General features: G+C 40.8%; 1 protein-coding gene across 2 annotated transcripts in view; it reads right to left on the reverse strand.

Moving 5' to 3' along the window:
- KIFAP3 (kinesin associated protein 3) overlaps nt 1–17,944 on the reverse strand; it is an 81,477-nt gene that overhangs the window by 27,378 nt on the left and 36,155 nt on the right. For both annotated transcript variants that reach the window (XM_049776451.1, XM_049776452.1), the window contains exons 12-18: nt 17,410–17,518; nt 15,837–15,949; nt 14,424–14,589; nt 13,772–13,897; nt 5,297–5,395; nt 3,465–3,550; nt 595–784 (exon numbers count right to left, since the gene is read on the reverse strand). In XM_049776451.1, coding sequence (XP_049632408.1) covers nt 595–784; nt 3,465–3,550; nt 5,297–5,395; nt 13,772–13,897; nt 14,424–14,589; nt 15,837–15,949; nt 17,410–17,518 — 889 coding nt within the window. The remainder of the gene's footprint in view (nt 1–594; nt 785–3,464; nt 3,551–5,296; nt 5,396–13,771; nt 13,898–14,423; nt 14,590–15,836; nt 15,950–17,409; nt 17,519–17,944) is intronic.

The following is a 17,944-nucleotide window of genomic DNA, read 5'->3' on the forward strand; positions in this document are numbered from 1 at the left end:
CACCAACATGTAAACATAAAATTGAAAACCTAATTTTTTTCTTCTTTTTTTTTGCCTTTTTTGGACCCCACCTAGTGACACTCAGGGGTGATGCTCTGGGGACTGTCTGGGATACCAGGGATCAAACCCATGTTGGCTGTGTGCAAGGCCAGAAGCCTACCCACTCTGTTACCTCTCTGGTCCCTCTAACTAAATTTCTCCCTAAGTCTTCCCAATTGAATAAAGACATCAAAATAGCCACAAATTAGTGAGTTAAAGTTAAAAAATAAATTCAGAATAGAGAAAAATAATATTTTCAAATAGAAGTAAAAAAGAAGTAAAAAAATTGTGAAGTTGTATTATTAAATTATGTTCTAGGAAGGAATAAATTTCTGAGTGCAATTCACTTTCCTGGCAATGGCCCTTCTCGCAGGAGACCAGATCCAAGCTTGACCAGGAGGGCACAAAGGTTCTGAGTGTGTGATGATATGAATCATGTCGGGTGGGACCCTGAGTGTCATTCCTATGCTAAAGCCTGTGTCTACAAGGCTCAAGGACACTCTGAGTGTCCCACTGCCAGCCATGTCCCGGCCCCCACTGAGCTTATCCCCTTACCTGAGCTGTAAAACAGGTCGGGTCTTTCGAGAAGATCGCCCTCGTGGATGTACGGCTCAATGCGGTCATCCCCATACAGATACTGTTCGCTCTCATCCACCTGGCGGGACTCCACCATCTCCAACCACTGGGAGTTGTGCCAGCGAAACTTCTCGCTCTGTATCTTCCTGGCCCACTCCTCATCGTACTCCTAGGGCACCAAAGAGCCAGAGGTGAGCGTGTCTGCTTCCCAAAGGAGTCCTCCAGGGCGGGTCAGTGAGTGATACTTTCCTAAGTGACCCCCCTAAATCAGAATGTTAGGCCAGCATTTATTCCAGTCACTGAAATTCTAGAATTCCAGCTACAGGAAACACAACAGAGAGTAATGGAATTTGGCTTCAGCTGCTGGTATTATAAGAAGGAGCCTGAAATGTTTATAACCATGAGTATAGTTCATATTCTTCCCATGTTAAAATGTGTGCATCAAAATGGAAAGCAACAGTACAGTGGGGAAGGCACTGGCCTTGCGTTGAATTTGAACTGGGTTTGAACCCCGGAGCCAAAGGGTCCCCTGAGCTCCGCCACAAATGATTCTTGTGTGCAGAGCCAGAAATCAATCCGGAGCATTTCGGGGTATGTGCTTCCTTCCCAAAATAAAATAAAAGGCTTCCACATTATTAATAAATCTCTTAGAAAAAATATCTCTTAGTATCAAATTGTATGTTCTGTCCTAGATGTCTATAAAACCAACAGGCTGGTAGAAGTAGAAGACAGAATTTAAATAGCCATGGTAAGCTTATAATCAGTCTTATCTTCTTTCAAATAAGTATTCTTATTCCTACTAGCTATTATTTTATTGAATTATTTAAAATTAAGTTATCAAATAGATATCATAAACTTTAAAGTTATCATAAACTATCAAGCTTTATTGTTTTGCTTATAAAATAGTATAACTTTATTCATTTGACTATTATCACTGCAATATTTAAACTGAAGAAACTTAGCTATAAAAGTAAATCCCAAATTTGGATGCCATTTTATGTTGGGAAGGTTATAGGGAATCCAAGTAATTTATACAGTCATCCAATCGTTGACCATACACCAATTGTTTTCTTGAAATGAGAATACAACAAGGTATATAGAACACTTACATTGCAAACATTTCCTGTTCACTGCCACAGCTTCATAATGGAGCAAAACATGTCTGGATGAGGCACTACTGCATCTCATGATTGCATCTCACAACTGAGAAAACGAGATCCTAGACTCCAGCAAAGTTCAGGAGCACAGAGATCTCACTGCATGGATTCTGACTCTGGGATTCTAATATCTCTAACCCTGAGGTTCTTCATTTCCAAAATAAAATCAATCTCATATTTACTCATGTTGATTCTCAAAGTGAAAAATCTATTAAAGTAGGCCCCTCATAAAACTATTCCTCCCTTCTACCTATACTGACAGATGCTGGGCTAAAAAAGCCAAATAGGGGAAGAGGATAAAAAAAATAAGCCAAAGGGTAATTCTAAGAGAATCTACAGTATTAGAATTTAAATACGTTCAAATGAAAATACTCGCTTTGATCCCTGGTTACTAAGCAATGTCATGGGAACCTAGGAACATCCCAGCCAAGGGGAGTTATCAAAGTTTGTTAAGACACTGTGCAAACATTATAGAAACTGCTTTCTGAAATGATCCCTTTCCCCCTGAGGTGGTACCCAGAAACCCTGGCTTTGGCTTATATTTCCAGGAAGTCAGATTTTTGTTCTCTATCAGTAAGAGGGTCATGAAAGACTGAGAACTTGATTCCACCTGGCCTGCAATGCCCTTGCTGAAATGCTCATTTGTTCTGTTTATTATTTAACAACCCCTGAACCATTACTCTCAGGGAAGATCCTGTCCCATATTACACCATGTCCTGGGAACACAGGGAAGATTACAGAGTGCTCCGAGGGCTGCTGTGTCTCCTAATGGACTGATCAGCTTTTCATGTGGCAGCCCCTGATGAAGGCCATGGCAGTTATTTAATACAATTCTCCACCCTATATTGAAACAGAGTGACAGAAATTTAGCTGCTCATTAAGGGTGAAGGTCACTAGTGGCTGCTAGACAATGCCTTTGGGGGCTCAGAAAAGACTTCCCTGGTGCTGCCTGCTAGGCACACCTGCAGATCCAGGCTCAGGCAACCGTGTGCTCCTGCCAGGAAGGTGGGTCTGCCCCACAGTACAGTCATCAATTTAAACTAGCTTGGGCTCTGGCCTGGCTCAGCACCGCACTGGGCTAATCCCTCCTAGGAAACACGGTGTGAACACGAGTCATTGGAGCAGCCCAGCAGGATTTACACGGATTATACCATCCAACCCTAAGGTGAAGAAGTTGGGGATTTTGGAAATCTTTTCAGGAGAATTTTCCAGAGCATGAGTTGTAATACTCCACACTAACTTGGTGCCACAACAAATCCTTAGTTTGTAGGGTTTGTGCGGGGCCCAGAGAGAGAATCAGGAACCTTCAGATGCTCTGATTCACAGTTGTCACAAGATTTATTTTTTTAAACAAATTCGTGAGTAAATCACAAAATGAATAGCACTAGGTTTTGGCAAAAATTGCCATCAATCCTCTTGCTCCTTACACGAGTTTCTCTAAAAAAAAAAACAACAACGAAAAAACCCAGTGACTCTGAAACAACATGTAGGGGAATATACTCAACTTAAAAATCAAAAGGTCTTATTAAATTTAAAAAGTTAATTTACTGTCACTATATTGTCTGACTGCCCCCCAAATATGATGTTTAACTTTCACTGTCAAGTTCTAAGTAGACAGTGTCTTTCTCCTCCACCTCTGACTGACCCTAGACAAGCCCTTTATACTTTGTGATGGAAAAAAAAATTACTCACCGCTATGATGTCTAATGTATTGTCACAGACCTTCCGGATCTCATTGTTTTTATCATGCATCAGATCTATGAGATATGCGGGGGCCTCTGAATAAAAATGATTAAAGATACAAACCATGTCTGAGATCAAGGTATTTCCTTTTATCAGAAAATTCCATTTCTTTAAACTCAAATGCTACCTTGAAATTAAATACCAAGTTTTAAAATAAAACCACAAATACAAAGTGACAAAAAGCAACTAATATTTTTTCTAAAAATATGATGGCAACTAGGATTTATAAATGGGGTGATTAGAATTACAATAAATCAGAAAAAAAATCTGAAAGATTACAAAGTCATATTTTCTGGAACATAAAAACCATAAAAATAACTGGGGGCTACTCAAGAACTACATAGTTATAAAACCTACTTCCAAAAGTTCATAACAGGGGTTGGAATGATAGCGGGTAAGGCATTTGCCTTGCATGTGGCCAACCTGGGTTTGATCCCAGGGATCCCATATGGTTCTCTGAGCCTTCCAAGAGTTATTTCTGAACCAGAACCAGAAATAACCCCTAGCACCACAAAGTGTGGCCCAAAAACTAAAAAAAAATTTTTTTTTCAGAAAAATTGTCACTCTAGAAAAATTTCCACATATATTTATTTTATAGAGAAACTTCAAATATAGAATTTACAAGTTTAAATTTCTAAAGGAAATAAGGGACAGTTAAAAAAAAAGAATATATGTCAAATAATGTCAAGGAGAATTATAAAATTTGAAGGAATAAAAATGTTCAGATAACACAAAATGACTGCCTATTGTCTCAGCCAGACAAGCTAGTGAATAGTGGCTGGGGAGCTGGTCTAGGAACAAAGGATGCTTGTCCTGAGAGTGAGAGCCCTGCTATAACCCTGGTCCCAGACACAGTTTGGTGAGAATGGGGGCTGAGGATCCAGTCAGGCTCAAATCTGGAGAGAGAAGACATACAGCTGGCAGTTGGAAGGACCATCTGACTTGAGAAGAGGCAGAAGCGAGGGGACACTTGAACCTTGGCTGGAAGGTGGGATGACACTGACTGTGAGGAAGAAGGGCAGTTCTGGGAGCCTGAGGTCGAGCAGTGCTCCAGAGAAGCTCTGCTGTGCTTGTGAAGCTGCGATGCATCACAGCCTGTACTTCTTTAGACTTTGCCACATACAATTTATTGTTTTTAAATCTATGGCTGAATTTTGGTGTTTTTTTGGGGGGGGAGGGCTGGTTCATACCCAACAGCGCTCAGGGGTTACTCCTGGCTCTATGCTCAGAAATCGCTCCTGGCAGGCTCGGGGGACCATATGGGATGCCAGGATTTGAACCACCGTCCTTCTACATGCAAGGCAAATGCCCTACCTCCATGCTATCTCTCTGGCCCTATGGCTGAATTTTGGTAAAAATAGAAATAACAACAAAAACCCAAAACAATGAACAAACCTGGTCTCATAAGTTTATTTCAAAGCTTGATGTTTTTATACATTTTATTTATTTGCTTATTTATTTTTGGGTTTTGAGCCACACCTAGCAGTGTCCTACTCACTTTATTCTTTCTAGCCTTAATAATATTTTTGTTTTTAGATCACACCTGGTGGCAATCAGGGGTTACTCCTGGCTCTGTGCTCAGAAATTACTCCTGGCAGTGCTTGGGGGACCCACCGGGATGCCAGGAATCAAATATGGGTCAGTCACATGCAAGGCATGAGCCCTCCCTGCTATACTATTACTAGAGCCCATATATTAAAAAAAATACTTTCAAGAAAACCAATGTTAACACTGGAATATGTGAAAGGCCACTCAGTCTATGACAGCAGTGGAAAGGATACGCGTCTCCTTGATGATGACATCTCTCGTGGCCTGATGGAAAACCATCTGGTAGAAGACATAGATTATCTGACACACAAACTCATCATCTTCTTGTTGAGCTAAAGGGAAACAGAATAGTTCAAGTCAAGACATCACTGGTGGTGAGATTGGGGATGGAACCCAACTATAACTAACTTTTTAAACCATAGTGCTCTAATAAAATTAAAAATAAAAGAAAACTATGTCTATGTACAATGTTTAAAATTATGAGGGGAATGATCCAGAATAAGAAGATATAAGGGTGACAAAGACAGTCAGTCTAAATTACAGTATGTGAATATATACTTGTGTCCTAGAATTTTACTCTAAGTTGGTATCATGGTGATGAATGAAGAACTTTTGAAATATATTTTCTGGGGCCGGGTGGTGGCGCTAGAGGTAGGTAAAGGTGCCTGCCTTGCCTGCGCTAGCCTTGGACGGACCACGGTTCGACCCCCCGGCGTCCCATATGGTCCCCCAAGCCAGGAGCGACTTCTGAGCGCATAGCCAGGAGTAACCCCTGAGCGTCACCGGGTGTGGCCCAAAAAAACCAAAAAAAAAAAAAAATATATATATATATATATATATATATATATATATATATTTTTTTTCTATAGCACTTTCCATATATGTGAATATATAGTTATGGGGTCTCAAACTCAATTTACCTGGGGGCCACAGGAGGCAAAGTCGGGGTGATCTTTGAGGGCAAAGTCAGTAGTAAGCCTTGAACATTGGAGGGTATGACCCAAACAACTAAAACAAAACAAAACAAAAAAAGATTCCTCTAGGGCAGGGCCACAAAATGTTGTATGGAGGGCTGCAAACGGCCCATGGACCATGAGTTTGAGACCCCTGATATAGTTAAAATAGTTTATATTACCAGAAATGCTAAGATAAAAAAGATTTTGAAGAAGAGCACATCATTTCTGAATTTAAAGCAAAACTTAAATCTGAGGTTATTTGAAAGATTGGGTTTTATCCTTAGGAAGAACCTAGGTTTCAAGATTACCGCCACCACCACCACTACGACCACTCACCACCCACCAGCACCACTACAGTTATTATTATGATTATTTGGTTTTGGGGTTGCACCCAGTGGTGCTTTAGGGCTTACTCCTGGCTCTGCACTCATGAATCACTTCTGGGGGGTTCTGGGATTATATGGGATGCTGGGGATCAAACCTTGGTCAGTCATGCGTAAGGCAAATGCCCTACCTGCTTCTATGGTTCCAGACTAGGTTATTTTCAACAGGCTAATATTAGCACTTTTTTTTTTTTTTGGTTTTTCGGGCCACACCCATTTGATGTTTAGGGGTTACTCCTGGCTAAGCACTCAGAAATTGCCCCTGGCTTGGGGCACCAGATGTGACGCTGGGGGATCGAACTGCGGTCCTTCCTTGGCTAGCGCTTGCAAGGCAGACATCTTACCTCTAGTGTCACCTCACCAGCAATATTAGCACTTTTGTAATCATCACTATGTTTTATCACCAGGTAGGTGTTCCTTTAAAAAATAATTAAACAGGCTTTCATGTTCCTAACAGTCAGAAGGTTATACTGTATGTACAAATGTTCCAACATAAAGCTTACTTCTTCCCGCCTTTAAAAGGACTTTAAAAGGACTCAAACCTGGATACTTGGGTCAGTCCCCCATGAGCACTGCCAGGAATGACCCCAAACAACAATCAAACAAGATTAGCTCCCAAATGAACTTTCCTGATTAGAAATCAAGATTTAAAAAGAGGGATAGGAACTTCATAAAATAAGACATCAACAAAACTAGCTCTAAGCTCAAAAGAAAGGACAGGAAATTAGGTGTGCAAGGCATCTGTACAATTGAGCCCAAATTGCTACATACAGGAACATCCTCAATACCGCAGTCTCCTGCTCTTCTGTATCATTTTCATTGGTGCATGGGGAGGTGAGGGTGCTGGGCCCTTCTGTATACCCAGCACACACAATGGTCCTTGGTACTCACTCTCTAAGCCTGACACTGGTTTTTTTTTGGTTTTTGGGTCACACCCGGCAGCACTCAGGGGTTACTCCTGGCTCCACGCTCAGAAATCACTCCTGGCAGGCTCGGGGGACCATATGGGATGCCAGGATTCGAACCAATGACCTTCTATGTGAAAGGCAAACTCCTTACCTCCATGCTATCTCTCCGGCCCCAATACTGTTCTTTCTAACCCCAGTAAAAAAATGATTTACTTCGGTGCTGGTTTCTTTGCTTGGCAGACACTTGGGGGCCTCCCCAGGCATCCCCTGACGGCTTGCCTCGGCTGAGGTGAGTGTTTGGGGGCCGGAGTTGCAGATCAGGCTGACTGCTGGACCCCTAGGCCCGGCAGACATTTTGGGACCTCCCCCAGCCTGCATCAACCTGGGAACTTTGACCTGATTCAGCATTAATCTCTTCAAGGCGTGTCTCGCTGGGGCTGTGAGTTTTCTGTTGGAGTTGTGGATTGTGCTGGTTTCTTTGCTTGGCAGACACTTGGGGGCCTCCCCAGGCATCCCCTGACGGCTTGCCTCGGCTGAGGTGAGTGTTTGGGGGCCGGAGTTGCAGATCAGGCTGACTGCTGGACCCCTAGGCCCGGCAGACATTTTGGGACCTCCCCCAGCCTGCATCAACCTGGGAACTTTGACCTGATTCAGCATTAATCTCTTCAAGGCGTGTCTCGCTGGGGCTGTGAGTTTTCTGTTGGAGTTGTGGATTGTGCTGGTTTCTTTGCTTGGCAGACACTTGGGGGCCTCCCCAGGCATCCCCTGACGGCTTGCCTCGGCTGAGGTGAGTGTTTGGGGGCCGGAGTTGCAGATCAGGCTGACTGCTGGACCCCTAGGCCCGGCAGACATTTTGGGACCTCCCCCAGCCTGCATCAACCTGGGAACTTTGACCTGATTCAGCATTAATCTCTTCAAGGCGTGTCTCGCTGGGGCTGTGAGTTTTCTGTTGGAGTTGTGGATTGTGCTGGTTTCTTTGCTTGGCAGACACTTGGGGGCCTCCCCAGGCATCCCCTGACGGCTTGCCTCGGCTGAGGTGAGTGTTTGGGGGCCGGAGCGCGGCCGCTCCGCTGCGCTTCGCGGCCGCGCACTCCACCTCGCCAATGAGTACCACCACAACACGTAGAAAAACCCACAGCGTAAGCGAGACAATGGGGAGACTACGCAGACCAACTTCAACCATAGAGAATGAAGATGGAAACTCTGATGACCCAACAACGACCAACTACCTAAGCAGTCTTTCAGAAATGGAGTTTAGAGACGAAATATGGAGGTTGCTATCAGATATCAAAGAAAGTATAAATCAGAGCACTAATAAAAATCAAGAGAATATGAAGACAGAAATCAGAAAACTCCAAACTGAAATATCAGATCAGATAACAGGTCTGAAAAACTCAATAGACGAATTGAAGAACATAATGGATGAGTTTTCCAACAGGTTAACAGCAGCTGAGGATAGAATTAGTGCTTTAGAAGATGAGATGCATAACAACTTTACACAGCAGAAGAGATTAGAAAAAAACCTCAAATCAAATGATCAGACAATGGAAAATTTACTCAAAGAATATGAGAAGATGAAAATAGAAGTCTTTGATAAGCTCAACAGAAACAACTTCAGAATCATTGGAGTTCCAGAGACCCAAGAAGAAAATCTTCAGGAAGAATCAATGGTTAAGAACATCATCACAGAGAAACTACCAGAGCTAAAGAAAACATGTGACCAAATCCTGCATGCCCGAAGAGTACCAGCTAAAAAAGACCCCAGTAGAAACACCCCAAGACACATCCTAGTCACCATGATGAAACCCACCGATAGGGATAGAATACTGCAAGCAGCAAGATCGAAAAGGGAAATTACATTCCACGGAGCATCCTTGAAATTTACAGCAGACCTGTCACCAGAAACACTCAAGGCCAGAAGGCAGTGGTGGGACGTAGTGGCAAAACTCAATGAAATAAATGCTTCGCCAAGAATATTGCACCCAGCAAAACTAAGTTTCAGGTTTGACGGATGTATACACGGCTTCACAGATAAACAACAGCTCAAAATCTTTGCAGACTCAAAACCAGCCTTAAAAGAAAAACTGAAAGATCTACTCTAAAAACAAGACAGAACAAAAAACACACCAAACTTCTACACAAAGATGGCAATAAATCCCATGACAATTATTTCTCTCAATGTCAATGGACTAAATGCACCAGTTAAGAGGCACAGAGTGGCGAAATGGATCAAAAAACTGAAGCCAACCTTCTGCTGTCTACAAGAAACACACCTGAATAGTCAGAATAAACATAGACTCAAAATCAAAGGCTGGAGGAAAATCATTCAAGCAAACAACACCCTTAAAAAAGCGGGGGTGGCCATACTAATATCAGATGACACAAACTTTATACTCAGAAAAATTGTAAGGGACAAAGATGGATATTATGTACTAATCAAGGGATTTGTACAGCAAGAAGAAATCACTCTCCTAAACATATACGCACCGAATGAGGGTCCAGCAAAGTATTTAATACAATTGTTGACAAATCTGAAGAAGGATATCAATAATAACACAATAATTGTGGGAGACCTCAACACAGGCTTGTCAACACTTGATAGGTCAACCAAATGGAAACCCAACAAAAATATACTAGACCTGCAAAAAGAAATGGATGAAAGAGGCCTAGTAGATATATATAGGGCACTCTATCCTCAGAAACCTGGATACACATTCTTTTCCAATGTACATGGATCATTCTCCAGGATAGATCATGTGCTGGCACATAAAACATACCTCCATAAAATAAAAAAGATAGACATTTTGCAGGCTGCCTTTGCTGACCACAAGGCTCTGAAGTTAGATGTGAACTGCAAAGGGACACAGAAGAAAAAATTTAACACCTGGAAGTTAAACAGCCTCATACTCAATAACCAGTGGGTCCGAGATGAAATCAAGGAGGAAATCAAAAGGTTCCTGGAAACAAATGACAATAAAGACACAAACTATCAGAACTTATGGGACACAGCAAAAGCAGTACTGAGAGGAAAATTTATAGCTTTGCAAGCACACATCAGGAAGGAAGAAGGAGCTTACCTGAGTAGCTTAATGACACAGCTAATAGAACTAGAAAGTGCTCAACAAAAGGACCCAAAAATAGGGAGACAGAAGGAAATAACAAAGCTGAGAGCAGAAATCAACGAAGTGGAAACCCAAAAAACAATCCGAAAGATCAACGAAAGCAGAAGTTGGTTCTTTGAAAAAATAAACAAGATTGATAGACCATTGGCAAAACTCACAAAGCAAAAGAAAGAGAGAAACTTGATAACGCGTATTAGAAATGAGAAGGGGGAGATCACTACAGATACTGCAGAGATTCAAAGGGTATTCAGAGAATACTTTGAGAAACTCTATGCCACTAAATATGAGAACCTGGAAGAAATGGATAAATTTCTGAACTCATATAACCTTCCACGGTTGAATAAAGAAGAGGTAGCATATCTAAACACCCCCATCACTATTGAGGAAATTAAAACTGTAATCAAAAATTTACCCAAAAACAAAAGCCCAGGCCCTGATGGATTCACGAATGAATTCTTTCAAACCTTTCAAGAGGAACTACTACCAATTCTGGCCAGGCTCTTTTATGAAATCGAAAAAACAGGAATACTTCCAAATAGCTTTTATGAAGCCAACATCACCTTAATACCAAAACCTGATAGAGATGCTGCCAAAAAAGAAAATTACAGACCAATATCCCTGATGAACACAGATGCAAAGATCCTCAACAAAATCCTGGCGAACAGGATCCAGTGCCTCATCAAGAAGATCATTCACTTTGATCAAGTAGGTTTCATCCCAGGAATGCAAGGATGGTTTAACATCCGTAAATCTATTAATATAATACACAACATAAACAACAACAAAAATAAAAATCACATGGTCATATCAATAGATGCAGAAAAAGCATTTGATAAGGTTCAACACCCATTCTTGATTAAAACTCTCAGCAAGATAGGAATAAAAGGAACCTTTCTCAATATAGTCAAAGCCATCTACCAGAAGCCAGTGGCAAATATTATCCTCAATGGAGAAAAACTAAAATCCTTTCCTCTAAATTCTGGTACAAGACAAGGCTGTCCTCTCTCACCACTCCTATTCAACATAGCACTGGAAGTACTTGCTATAGCGATTAGGCAAGGAAAAGATATCAAGGGAATTCAGATAGGAAAGGAAGAAGTCAAGCTCTCACTGTTTGCAGATGACATGATACTCTACTTAGAAAACCCTAAAGACTCTACCAAAAAGCTTCTAGAAATAATAGATTTGTATAGCAAAGTGGCAGGATACAAAATTAACACACAAAAATCAATGGCCTTTTTATACACGAATAATGATAGGGAAGAAATGGACATTAAGAGAACAATCCCATTCACATTAGTTCCACACAAACTCAAATATCTTGGAGTCAACCTGACTAAAGATGTGAAGGATCTATACAAAGAAAACTACAAAACACTGCTCCAAGAAATAAGAGAGGACACGCGGAAATGGAAACACATACCATGCTCATGGATTGGCAGGATCAACATCATTAAAATGGCAATACTTCCAAAAGCATTGTACAGATTTAACGCGATTCCTCTAAAGATACCCATGACATTTTTCAAAGAAGTGGATCAAATACTTCTGAAATTCATCTGGAACAACAAACAACCTCGAATAGCTAAAGCACTCCTTGGGAAAAGGAATATGGGAGGCATTACTTTCCCCAATTTTAAGTTGTATTACAAAGCAACAGTTATAAAAACAGCATGGTATTGGAATAAAAACAGACCCTCAGATCAGTGGAATAGGCTTGAGTACTCAGAGAAGGTTCCTCAGACATATAACCACCTTGTTTTTGATAAAGGAGCAAAAAATCCTAAATGGAGCAGGGAAAGCCTATTCAACAAGTGGTGTTGGCACAACTGGTTAACCACTTGCAAAAAAGCGAACTCAGACCCCCAGCTAACACCATATACAAAGGTAAAATCCAAATGGATTAAAGACCTTGATATCAGAACTGAAACTATAAGGTATATAGAACAACATGTAGGTGAAACACTCCAGGACATTGAGACTAAAGGCATCTTTAAGGAGGAGACAGCACTTTCCAAGCAAGTGGAAGCAGAGATAAACAGATGGGACTATATTAAGCTGAAAAGCTTCTGCATCTCAAAGGAAATAGCGCCCAGAATACAAAGGCCACCCACTGAGTGGGAGAAATTATTCACCCAATACACATCAGATAAAGGGCTAATATCCAAAATTTACAAGGTACTGACAGAACTATACAAGAAAAAAACAACTAACCCCATCAAAAAATGGGGAGAAGAAATGAACAGACACTTTGAAAAAGAAGAAAGGCAAATGGCCAAAAGGCACATGAAAAGATGTTCAACATCACTAATCGTCAGGGAGATGCAAATCAAAACTACTATGAGGTACCACCTCACGCCACTGAGATTGGCACACATCACAAGAAAGGAAAACAAGCAGTGCTGGCGGGGATGTGGAGAGAAAGGAACTCTTTTTCACTGCTGGTGGGAATGCCGTCTAGTACAACCTTTATGGAAAGCGATATGGAGATTCCTTCACAAACTGGAAATTGAGCTTCCATACGATCCAGCTATACCACTCCTAGGAATATACCCAAGAAACACAAAAATACAATACAAAAAACCCTTCCTTACTCCTATATTCATTGCAGCGCTATTTACAATAGCCAGACTCTGGAAACAACCAAGATGCCCTTCAACAGATGAGTGGCTGAAGAAACTGTGGTACATATACACAATGGAATACTATGCAGCCATCAGGAGAGATGAAGTCATGAAATTTTCCAATACATGGATGTACATGGAATCTATTATGCTGAGTGAAGTAAGTCAGAGGGAGAGAGAAAGACGCAGAATGGTTTCACTCATCTATGGGCTTTAAGAAAAATGAAGGACATTTTTAACAATATCTCAGAGACAAGAGAGATGAGGGCTGGTAGGTGCAGCTCAGGACATGCAGCTCATCACATAGAGTGATGAGTGCAGTTGCAGAGATGACTACACTGAAAACTATCATAAAATGTGAATGAATGAGGGAAGTAGAAAGCCTGTCTCGAGTACAGGTGTAGGGGGGTGGGGAGGAGGGAGATCTGGGAAATTGGTGGTGGGAATGTTACACCGGTGAAGGGGGGGTGCTCTTTACATGACTGTAATCATACAACTATAATCATGTTTGTAATCACGGTGTTTAAATAAAGATAAAAAATTAAAAAAAAAAAAAAAAAAAAAAAAAAAAAATGATTTACTTCGTGACTGACATAACTTACATTTTTCTTAACTAAGCAAGTTGTTAGACACTGCCGAGCAATGTATCCTTATTATTTTGCATTAAATGTAAAAGCAAACAGGGTCCTAAAGGCAGAGCTAAACCCTAATTTACCATTGAGCAGCTCGATGAGCGCGGGTATGATGCCCGATTTTGCCAGCAGCGCAGCACACGAGTCATCCATAGACACAGTTCCAATCATTATAACCACTTCCAACACCAGGTCATCCTCAGCACCTCCTACAAAGGGAGCAAGTCCACAGTGAGTTTTGAGGGAAACATTTAGGATGGTTCAAGTTCTGACCCATGACTGAGAAGGATCCCAGTACACAGAGGAACTAAAGCTAGTAAATCAGTTCTCATGAATCCTTGGTGTGCTTTTATATTGGGGTCCTATCCCCCAATGTCTAATTCACTGAAGACCCTTTGTGCTGGGTATGGGCAGCGGGGACATGGAAATACATCTGTGAAACACATCACAGAGAGCAGCAGATGCCTCCAAATATCTCAGAAAAACTTTGCTTCAGGTGTAGTTGGCCACTCGAAGATAAATGAGGTAGGACAGGGAAGAGAAATTCATATTAGGAAAACAGACATGGGAAAAAGCTCAGACATTCCAGAGGAAAACAGTGACCATCTACATGGAAATAGAAAGCAAAGTGGAAAGATAAAGAACAAGAATGGAGGAAAATGATTGACAATGGTCTCAAAACAGCCCCAAAGAAGGAAGCGACTCAGTTCTTAGGTGAAAAGAAACAGCACAGACCTGGCTTCAGTTTATCCTTGAGGTATGGGACCAGCTTATACTCCTTAAGGACCAACTCCCAGTCCAAGTCTGGAATGGTGAGGTTTGCCAAGGTTCCCAAACATTCTATCACAAACTCCTCCTCTTCATCATTTGAGATCTGGGCGGCCAGGTCCCCAACATAATCCTGAGTTAAAAAAGAGAATTTTATTTTAGTTTAGTTTAGTTTGTTGGGCTATACCTAACAGCCCTCAGGGGTTCCTCCTGGTTCTGTGCTCAGAAATTGCTCCTGGCAGGCTTGGGGTCCTATAAGGGATCAAACCTGGGTCGGCCACATGCAAGGCAAATGCCTTATCTGCTGTATTATCGCTTCTTCCCCAAAAGAGAATTTTAAATAAAAGGATAGGCTAGAATAAGTCTGATCACTTAATTAAAAAAAAAGAAAATGTATGGGCCAGAGAGATAGCATGGAGGTAGGGAGTTTGCTTGCATGCAGGAGGACGGTGGTTCGAATCCCAGCATCCATATGGTCCTCCGAGCCTGCCAGCAATAATTTCTGAATGTAGAGCCAGGAGTAGCCCCTGAGCACCGCCAGATGTAACCCAAAAACCAAAAAGAAGAAAAGGAAATGTGGGACCAGAGTGGTGGCGCAAGCAGTAGGGTGTTTGCCTTGCATGAACTAACCTAGGACAGACTGCAGTTCAATCCCCCAGCATCCCAAGCCAGGAGCAATTTCTGAGCGCATAGCCAGAAGTAATCCCTAAGCATCACCAATATGGCCCAAAAAGCAAAAACACAGAAAAAAAAAAAAAGTGAGTCTCAAACATCATTTTGTAAATTTGAATAATCTTGCTACCACAGGAGTCTTTGGGGAACTGGTTAAATGAGAGCTAAGGTAATGGGTGTCAGGAAGGAATCATACAACAAAATAAGATTTTAAAAAAATCAAGCCAAGATTGGTAGGAGCTAAGCTTACAAGGCGGCTGGTAACAGAAAAGCTGAACTGTTTCATTTGTAGTTTTTGGGCCACAACCAAAAGTGCTCAGGGATTCCACACACACGTGGTACAGGGTGATGAATACCAAACCTGGGGAAGGGAAAGACCCTCCCCACTGTTCTACATTTCAGGAACTTCTGAATTCTGTTTCTAAAGGGAGCAATATAGGGCTGGAGAAATAGTACAGTAGTAGTGCGTTTGTCTTGCATACAGCTGATCCAGATGGATGATGGTTCGAATTCCAGCATCCCATATGGTCCCCCATGCCTGCCAGGAGTGATTTCTGAGCACAGAGCCAGGAGTAACCCCTGAGCGCAGGGGTTACAAAAAGAAACAAAACAAAACAAAAATAAAGGCAGCAATATAGAGCTTCAATTTGGAGCTATTTAATTCAATTTAGAGCTATATAAAGATGAAAAATCAGAATGTGTACTCACAATAAATAAATTTTTAGTGGGTCCATCATGCTGGGAAACATTCCTGATCATTTTCATCAGCAATGGATCCTTGAACTTGAGGGCTCTCTTCATGAGCATCTTCAGCCCATTTCCTGACAGGAACATAGATGACACCCCCAACTCCAGTAAAATTAAGGGTCACTAAGTTTGATGAGTTTAGTTTATAGTTCTCAAAATAACATCCATTTCATAAAGTAAAATGCATGACTCTTAAGTGTACAGTAGGTTATCTCTGATAAATGCATGTCCATGTATAATCACAGAGCAACACAGAGTAACTTCCAGTCATTTTAGAAAACTCCTTTTAGCCCCTCCTGATCCAATCCTATGTATTCATTTCCTTCTCCTCTTTCTTCTTTTTAAACAAAGATTAGCTTTGCCTGTTCTAAATTTTGCATAAATTGAATCATACACATGTATTCCTTTTGTGTGTCCAGGGTATGTTCAGATAGTTAAAAAAAATATAAAGACTTTTTGTTCCCAGAAATACTTTTGGGAATTTATCCTTAGAATATAAAATGCAAAAGTATGCAGATTGTAAGAAAATTATAGCACTGCTGCTTGGTAACAAACTGGATATTCAAAATAGATTAAGAAAACTTTTTTATTGGATTATTTTGTAGGCTTTAGCAATTATTGTTTATAAAGGTATCTAATCACTGGAAAAAGAGTCAATATATTTAAAAAAACTTTAAAAAACATGTTCTATATAAAGAGAGAGGAATTCCGTTTTAATTTAAAATATGTAAAGGCATTGCACTAACATTTTAGCTATTATCATCTCTGGATAGTGGAAATAAGGATTTTGTTTATTTTCTATTTTTTCACTTGTACTTTTTTTATGTCAAATAAAAATAACCCTGGGGCCCGGAGAGATAGCACAGCGGCGTTTGCCTAGCAAGCAGCCGATCCAGGACCAAAGGTGGTTGGTTCGAATTCCGGTGTCCCATATGGTCCCCCGTGCCTGCCAGGAGCTATTTCTGAGCAGACAGCCAGGAGTAACCACTGAGCACAGCCGGGTGTGACCCAAAAACAAACAAACAAACAAAAAAACAACAAAAATAACCCTATTGAATAAATTCTGTAATGTCAAAAAGTATACGCCAGTTTACTAAGATTATTAAAATAAACATCCAATACTTTTGCATTGAATCCTCTTATAACAGAACTTCAAATAACCAGTGTATTTTCATCTAGAAAATGGTTTGTCTTGTCAAGTTTTGGGAGTCAAACCTGGAGGTGCTCTGGACTTACTCTTGGCTCTGCACTCAGGGATTAGTCCTGTGACTATTTTCATAAAAATTTTAAAGCCAAATTTCAATGATAGCTAACTACTCTTGATTTATAAACTATTACTGAGGAGTGCTCTGTTTCAGATGTAAGATTATCCTGAGTTTATATGATCTTTAAGGATTATAGCTCTTGTTAAAATAAAAAGACAAAATCAGATTTACACAGCTACTATAGTTCATAATTCCTTCTTTCTTTTCTATCAGATTCTATTAATGACCAGATGATAACAGGGTTATCTGTGAAGCCCTGAGGCACTGACCTTCGCAGATAAGCTGTACATTCCTTTTGTTAGCAGCAAGATTAATGCAGAAAGAAATGAGTTCCAAGTCAATTCGTTCATCCGAACATTCAAAAAGCATCTTCATTAACTAGTAAAAAACACAAGGCATAATTTACTATAAACAGAGCCAAACAATCTAAGAAACAAAACACCAAGCCCCCTAGAAGTAGTAGTATCTGACCATGTTATCTTAGTGTATTGTGTTGAAAATAATACAGGTTATTTACACAATCAACCAGGAACAACGCTGAATGATGAAAACCAATGGTTAATGGATTACTAAATGGCCCACATTCAAAAAAAGCTTTCAAAGATTGAAAGAACAAAAGAAAAATGTAGTTTTTGAAAGCATATGATTTCTCCTGAAGAACTAAGAGGTAGTAAGAAGGCCTTGAAGGGTATTGAGAAATAAGGAGGTAAAAGCCAGCCCAAGCTGGGTTGTGGAATACATGGTAAAGATTTGATGTTTCAGGATGAGGGAACCTATTTAAAGCTACATAGTAAGGCCTGTGTC

The sequence above is a fragment of the Suncus etruscus genome, chromosome 7 (assembly GCF_024139225.1).
Source record: "Suncus etruscus isolate mSunEtr1 chromosome 7, mSunEtr1.pri.cur, whole genome shotgun sequence".
NCBI lineage: Eukaryota > Metazoa > Chordata > Mammalia > Eulipotyphla > Soricidae > Suncus > Suncus etruscus.